The sequence below is a fragment of the Camelina sativa genome, chromosome 13 (genome assembly GCF_000633955.1).
Source record: "Camelina sativa cultivar DH55 chromosome 13, Cs, whole genome shotgun sequence".
Lineage (NCBI taxonomy): Eukaryota > Viridiplantae > Streptophyta > Magnoliopsida > Brassicales > Brassicaceae > Camelina > Camelina sativa.
In genome coordinates this window covers 23,780,982-23,788,786 of record NC_025697.1, presented here as the reverse complement: position 1 = coordinate 23,788,786, position 7,805 = coordinate 23,780,982, and the positions used below count along the sequence as shown (strand labels likewise).

Below are 7,805 nucleotides of genomic sequence, written 5' to 3'. Positions count from 1 at the left end.
AAAAAAAAAAAAAAAAAAAAAAAAAAGAGGAATTTTTTACACAGCAGAGAGGAGAGAGCATTCGTCGTCGTCATCGTCATTACACCAAAAGTGCAGAAGAGAAGAGATTGAAAAAAGAGTCAAACTTTAACCCTAAAGCCCAAGACTCTTCCTTTGGCTTCTTCTTCTTCTTTCTTCTCCTGTGCCCTTTGGTTTCTTTCTCTCCCTCTAGATTTCCCCTTTCTTGGAAACCCTTAATTTCTTCAAAGCTTGAAGCTTTGATTCTGTCTTCGTTCCCAATCTCTCTCCCCTTGATTCGTCGAATCTCGGGGCTCTTTGGTCTCATCAGGGTCGAATTGCTGTCAAAACCCTAACTTTGGTTCGACTCCGGATTGTGGGGTCTTCTCAAGCTTCCTATTGGTTAGTTTTCGATTTTTGAAACCCTAGTTTTTCAATATTTTATTGTACGGATTAATATGCTTGGTCGTAGTTCGATTTGGTAAATTTTGATCAAGGTGGTTGCTTTCTAGCTCATATGTGCTTTGTCAAGGATGTAGTTTGAGCAGATTTTTCTTTGCTTCTCTGTCTGGATTTGTTCTATCTGGATGCTATTTGATTTGTGTGTGTTTTCAACTCGTAGTGAACTCTTCTTCTTCGATAAAAGTTTGTAAATTTTAATACAGATTCTGTTTTGTTTATAGAAATATTTGTTCATGATGATTATTATTTGTTCTTTTGAACTGAACTTCCAGGGTTTCATTTTTTCTTCTAGTTTCGTTGCTTTATTATTAGGGTTAGTTTACATTTACTCAAGGTCACTCTTCTTCCTCATAGTGTGTGTAACTTACGTGTCTTCGAGGTGGGATCTGTATCATGCGAAGCTCAGACTTTCACTTGAATTGATGTATGTATGATATAGGGAAAGTTTCAGGCTTAAATTTTGTAAGAGAATGTGGAAAGTATTAGGCGATTTAAACTAATTGACAGTTAAGAGTAAGCGTAATGAGCTCTTTTTAGCAGTTGATCTGTGATATGATTTCAGACAACTGAATTTCATAGGGAAAATGAATAATTTAAAAAGCCGAGTTTTGAGACTATATGTAAATTTAGTGTTTCCTTCTCCGCTTATATGAATTCAGTGTAAGTTGAACACCGAGGGTATTTTTTATGTTTCAGGGTTTACTTCCATCAATGGGCTTGCGCTGTCGCCAGTGCTAAGTTTTATGCTGTAAGGAGAAATTGCAATATAAGTGGAAGTCCGTGAAAAATTTTCTTATGGTGCTAGATTGTGGATTAGTTCTTAGAGTTTATTATGGTATGTTGATGTCAGAACCAGTATGCTGGCTATAGTTTGGAGAAATGCAAAGGTATCATGCTGCCAACTGCACTAGTGCAGTCAATAATAGTGCTATAGGTGGTGCATCCGCTAGGGACTCAGGACGAGCTGATTCCTCTTCCATTGGAAACTACTCGCTAAACTCCAGGCATGTATATATAAAGAAGTCCTTACATAGCATAATACGTTGATACATTTGAAGACGTGTGAAATCTTTCTTTACTGCAGGAGGCCACCTCCATTGACACCCTACAAGTTGAAGTGTGAAAAGGACGGTCTAAATTCCCGGTAATTCCACTTTGACCTTATCCCTAGTTTAGTTTTTGGATAAACCCATTATAGATTTCCTACTTTTGGCTGGTTTGGGTTTGTAGCTTAGCATTTCATTATTTTATCTCCGCAAGGCTAAGTCCTTTGAATGTATGAAGTTGGCGACTCTGTTCCATTCTTCATTTGTACTTTTTCTCTAAAATGTTGCAGATTAGGACCGCCTGATTTTCATCCTCCAACATCAAGTTCGCCTGAAGAAAATTTGACCAAAGAGTATGTTCAATATGGATACAAGGAAACTGTTGATGGACTTAAGGTTCGATCAACTGAACTTAGTTATGCTTTCTTGTTGTGCTATTATAAAATCATTGTTAATTATGAGTGACATGTTTGCAATAGATGTAAAGATCTTATCTTGGACCCATGCCTATGTTATTATTTTCCTATAGATCCCCGGCAGTAATGTAGGAGTAATGTCTTCCTGAGGCCGAATGTTCACTGTAGCTTGGTAGATTGTAGTAATGTTTTGTTCAATGTAATTTTATAGGATGCTTGCAACTCAGAAAGTCTACATAAATTAAAATACTTTTTGATGTTAAGAGTTTTGAATTCCTTACTCCACTAGTTTTTGTCGCATTCTCTTGTAATTGAGGTTATGCTCTTTGGCCTTTATAGGAAGCCGAAGAGATTATATTGTCCCAGGTCAATACTTTCTCGAAGCCTGTGGTCCTAAAGTGCAAAGAGGTACGGTACTAGAGAGTATATAGATAGTGTTTTCTCCCCTATATATGTGATCTCTATTGGAGTTCATTTGTGTTTCACATGAAACTAAAATTCAATTTCTATCCCGCAGGCCGTTAGAAAGTGTCTTAGAGCTATCAATGAATCTCGTGCACTCAAGCGCAAGGTAATCGAGAAATTCTCTTCCTTTTCAATTTAGATTGTGCTCTTTGTGCAGGATTCAGGGTTTCAGTCCCAATTATATTACTTATTATACATAATCGCCCTAATTAAATGGCAGGCTGGTCAAGTTTATGGGGTGCCTCTCTCTGGTTCGCTTCTATGTAAGCCTGGATTTCCAGAACAGAGATCATGTGGGGAGGAGACAAAGAAAAAATGGATCGAGGTACCCTGGCATATCATTATGCTTATCCAAACTTCTTATGAATGCTCCTTTTATCCATGTTTGTTGCCGTACACTCGTAGCTGCCATATGTTCTTAAAGAAGAATATTCAACTCATTCTTGCTCTCATTTTTTCACAGAGTTTATCGCAACAGCACAAAAGATTACGCTGTTTGGCTGATAACATTCCTGGATATAGGAGAAAAACCTTATTTGAAGTCCTTATAAGGAACAACGTCCCGTTATTGAGAGCTACTTGGATTATAAAAGTGACTTATCTCAATCAGGTACATTGTTGGACAATTAATCTAATATTTCAAATTAGTTTCTCAGTCTGTTGGACGATATCAAGTTTTGCTAATAATGTGCAGGTGCGACCTAGTCCTGCTGCTATTTCTTCAGGAACACCTGACAAGACACAAGCTTCTCGGTGTGAACAATGGACAAAAGATGTTATCGAATATTTGCAATACCTCTTGGATGAACTTTTGTCACGAAATAGCTCATTTCCTGCTCAGCAAACTAGAGATAGGTCACCGCAGATGCTTTATACAGGATCAGTGCAAAAGATTAGTCCAGCATCAGCAAGCCTTTATGGGGAGGAAACATCTCTGCATTTTAAATGGTGGTATATGGTGCGTCTTCTACAGTGGCACCATGCCGAAGGGCTTCTTTTTCCTAATCTCATTGTTGATTGGGTTCTCCGGCTCTTGCAGGTATGGTATTAGATTAATTGGTTGACTCAAGATAGCTTTTCTTTTCTTCGGCTTTGTAATTTTTTTCCTTTTGCTTTACTGCAGGAAAAGGAGGTCTTTGAAATTTTGCAGTTGCTACTCCCCATCGTGTATGGTGTTTTAGAGAGCATTGTTCTCTCTCAGACATATGTACAGAGTCTTGTAGCTATTGCTGTCCGTTTCATTCAGGAACCTGCTCCTGGTGGATCTGATCTTGTTGATAACTCTCGAAGAGCTTATACTCTCTCTGCGCTAATTGAGATGGTTCGCTACTTGGTAGTTGCTGCATCCGACACGTTTGTTGCTTTGGATTGCTTTCCTCTTCCTCCTTCTGTAGCAGCATGTGGACCCAATGATGTGAGCTATACGTCAAAGGCAAAGGCTTATGAGAATTTGGAAAAGCTGAAAAGTAATTCTGCAGAGATTTCTACCCAGCATCAAGGAAGAGGAGTTGATTCCCGGTTTGAGTTCCTTTCTTTTGATTATACCATTTCAACCATTCAAAGAAGTGCAGATGATTTGGCAAAGATAGCTAGCGCTGGTTATCCTCAACATAATGTGGCTAAAGCTGTTCAGGCCTTGGATAAAGCTTTGTCAGATGGAGATATCAGAGCTGCTTACAGTTATCTCTTTGAGGACCTTTGCAATGGAGCCGTTGATGAGACCTGGATAGCTGAAGTGAGTCCATGCTTAAGATCATCTCTTAGATGGATTGGCGCTGTTAGCACATCCTTTGTTTGCTCCGTTTTTTTCCTTATTGAATGGGCGACATGTGATTTTAGAGATTTCCGCGCTGGTGTGCCTAAAGATATCAAATTCTCTGGCAGAAAAGATTGTTCTCAGGTGTATTTAGTCATTCAGCTTCTGAAGCAAAAGATTCTGGGTGGAGAATTCGCAGCTCGCAAAGGGAAGAATCGTCGCAGCAATTTTCTTAATGTTTCTAAACCCAGCAGTCCAAGGGATGCGTTTGAAAGTCCGGGGCCATTACATGATATCATAGTCTGTTGGATTGATCAGCATGAGGTACACAGAGGAGGAGCAAAACGCTTGCAATTGCTGGTATTTGAACTTATACGTTCTGGAATCTTTAATCCCATAGCATACGTTAGGCAACTCTTAGTTAGCGGGATAATCGATGTGATTCAACCTGCTGTTGATCCTGAAAGGAGAATGAGACACCATCGCATATTGAAACAGCTACCTGGGTGTTTTGTACATGAAACCTTAGAGGAAGCTCAGATCTTTGGAGGGGATAAGCTTTCCGAGGCTGTGAGAACTTATTCTAATGAACGCCGTCTTCTTCTTCGAGAGTTACTGGTTAAGAAAGGTAAATATTGGAATAAATTAATTCTGTCTGATCAGAAGTCAAAGAGAATTTCCTCTTCCCTTTCGTCTGTTGTTTTTCGGACGTGTAATGCCATGGCCGATAGTGAAGGACCTCACAAACATACCAAGAGTAGTGTGGATATTAGAGAACTAAAGGAGCGCATATCAGCTCTACTGCAGTTTCCAGGTATGTCATATGGTGTGAAAAATCCAATGCGAGATGAATTTCAAAGTAGTGTTAAGAGATCAAGTGGATCTGTGTATAGCAAGATTTACCAACCAGAAGCTACACCAGGGTGTGAAGACTGTAGAAGAGCAAAACGGCAAAAAATGAGCGATGAAAAGAGCTCTTTCTATCAAGGGAATTCACCAATTGCATCAGATGAAGAAGATAACTGGTGGTTCAAGAAAGGTTTTAAAACTATGGAGTCTTCGCTGAAGGTTGATCCTCAGATAGAGTTAACTAAACAAGTACCACGGGGTAGGCAGAAGATGGCACGCAAGACACAGTCGCTGGCTCAACTACAAGCTGCTAGGATTGAAGGTAGCCAGGGCGCTTCAACAAGTCATGTTTGTGATAATAAAGTAAGCTGTCCTCATCATGGCCCTGGAGTGGAAGGAGAGAATCATAAAGTGGTTGATGTGTTTAGAACTTCTACCCCTGTGGATATTGTATCTGTTGGAAAATCTTTGAAACAGCTACAGTTTGTTGATAAGCGGTCTATTGCAGTTTGGCTAACAACTCTTGTTCGGCAACTTGTTGAAGAGCCCGAAAAGAGCAGTGTGAGAGTTGGGCAGTTCAATAGAGGTACTCCAGTTGAGGAGAAGAGCACAAGTAGGTGGAAGCTTGGGGTCGATGAGCTATCTACTATATTATTTCTCTTGGATATCTCTCTTGACTTTGTTTCAGTGGTTAAATTTCTTTTATGGCTGTTGCCAAAGGCCAACAGTAGCCCAAGTTTTGCCGTTCAAGGTGGAAGAAATCTTCTAATTATGCCAAGGAATGTTGCAAACAACATGTGTGAGATAGGGGAGGCTATTCTAGTATCATCACTGAGGAGGTGGGTTTTACTTCCTGTTCAATATGTAAACATTCATTAGTAATATTCATTAGTATTTCTAGAAACTTGATCGGTTTGTATCATCAATTTCTTTCAGGTATGAAAATATACTACTTTCAACAGATCTTGTTCCTGAGGCCATGACAGCTTTGATGAACCGTGCTGCATCACTGATGTCCAGTAATGGAAAAATTTCTGGATCAGCAGCCTTAGTTTATGCTCGCTATATTTTGAAAAGATATGGAAGTCTTCCCAGTGTTGTGGAATGGCATAACAATTTCAAAGCAACATGCGAAAAGAGGCTTCTCTCTGAACTAGATCATACGCGATCAGGAAATGAGTATGGGATCCCCCTTGGAGTTCCAGCAGGAGTTGAAAATCCAGATGACTATATACGTAAAAAAATCAGCATTGGCGGTACACGTCCTTCAAGAGTGGGTTTCAATATGCGAGATGTTGTGCAACGACATGTTGAAGAGGCGACTCATTATCTCAGAAAACTCATTGGTACTGGTACTATGAAAGCCTCACTTGCTGAGAAAAACGATGACGGGTATCAGGTGGCTCAACAAATTGTAGTTGGACTAATGGACTGCATTAGACAGACTGGCGGTGCAGCTCAAGAGGGGGATCCCACTTTGGTTTCTTCTGCGGTTTCTGCAATTATAAACAGTGTAGGCCTTTCGATGGCAAGGATTTCAGATTTCTCTTTGGGAACCATTCATCAGACTCATCCATCTGGCATCGATTCATCTAATATTGCACGATACATTTTGCAAATTCATATAACCTGTCTATGCCTTCTAAAGGAAGCTCTTGGAGAGCGTCAAAGCCGAGTGTTTGAAATAGCACTTGCAACAGAAAGTTCCACTGCTCTTGCTGGAGCTTTTTCCCCTGGGAAGGGATCCCGAGGTCAGCATCAGTTATCTCCTGAATCCTATGATTCAAATGCGAACAATTCAACAAATGATATGCCGAATGGTACTAGCAAAATAGCGGCGAGCAGAGCAACAAAACTTACTGCAGCTGTATCTGCACTTGTTATAGGTTCTATCACACATGGTGTTATAACCCTTGAAAGGATTGTTGGTCTGCTGAGACTAAAGGAGTACCTAGATTTTGTTCAGTTTGTAAGGCGTACAAAATCAAGTTCTAATGGCAGTGCTAGGTCCATGGGAGCGTCTAAAGTGGAAAGCCCTATTGAAGTGTATGTACATTGGTTCAGACTCCTTGTTGGTAACTGCAAAACTGTTTCGGAAGGGCTGGTTTTGGAGCTTGTGGGAGAATCTTCCGTGGTGGCTATATCACGCATGCAACGCATGCTTCCGCTGAAATTGGTCTTCCCACCAGCTTATTCAATTATTGCGTTTGTTCTGTGGAGGCCTTTTGTTTTGAATAATAACTCTAACTCCAGCGTCCATGAAGACACTCACCGCCTTTATCAGTCTTTGACGACAGCCTTCCATGATGTTATTAAGCACCTTCCTTTCCGAGACGTGTGTTTGAGAGACACCCAGGGACTTTATGAACTGATCGTTGCTGATTCCACAGATGCTGATTTTGCGTCGGTATTTGAATCGATTGGTTTGGATATGCACTTGAAGTCTGTGGCCTTTGCTCCTCTTCGAGCGCGTCTTTTCTTAAATTCCATAATTGATTGTAAGGTGCCATCCTCTGGTTATTCCCATGAAGGAGTTAGCGAAGCAAAAAACCGACACCAGGGAAGTGGAACAAAGCTTGTGGACAAGCTTGTATCTGTATTAGATTGCCTGCAACCTGCAAAATTTCACTGGCAGTGGGTGGAACTCAGGTTGCTTCTAAATGAGCAAGCCCTAACTGAGAAACTCGAAAATCACGATATGCCTTTGGCAGATGCAATACGATCTTCCTGTCCTACCTCTGAGAAGCCTGAGGCCTCTGAGAATGAGAAAAATTTCATTCAAATCCTCCTCACAAGGTTATTGGTTAGACCTGA

The 7,805-nt window shown here is 40.4% G+C and overlaps 1 protein-coding gene across 1 annotated transcript in view; it reads left to right on the top strand.

Annotated features, from left to right (window-relative positions):
• The window catches only part of LOC104738567 (mediator of RNA polymerase II transcription subunit 12-like), an 11,658-nt gene continuing 3,859 nt past the window's right edge, over window positions 7-7,805 (top strand). The window contains exons 1-11 of the mRNA XM_010458723.2: window positions 7-399; window positions 1,156-1,463; window positions 1,544-1,603; window positions 1,796-1,901; window positions 2,261-2,329; window positions 2,439-2,492; window positions 2,607-2,711; window positions 2,850-2,996; window positions 3,081-3,425; window positions 3,510-5,830; window positions 5,928-7,798. Coding sequence (XP_010457025.1) covers window positions 1,339-1,463; window positions 1,544-1,603; window positions 1,796-1,901; window positions 2,261-2,329; window positions 2,439-2,492; window positions 2,607-2,711; window positions 2,850-2,996; window positions 3,081-3,425; window positions 3,510-5,830; window positions 5,928-7,798 — 5,203 coding nt within the window. The 5' untranslated portion in view covers window positions 7-399; window positions 1,156-1,338. The remainder of the gene's footprint in view (window positions 400-1,155; window positions 1,464-1,543; window positions 1,604-1,795; window positions 1,902-2,260; window positions 2,330-2,438; window positions 2,493-2,606; window positions 2,712-2,849; window positions 2,997-3,080; window positions 3,426-3,509; window positions 5,831-5,927; window positions 7,799-7,805) is intronic.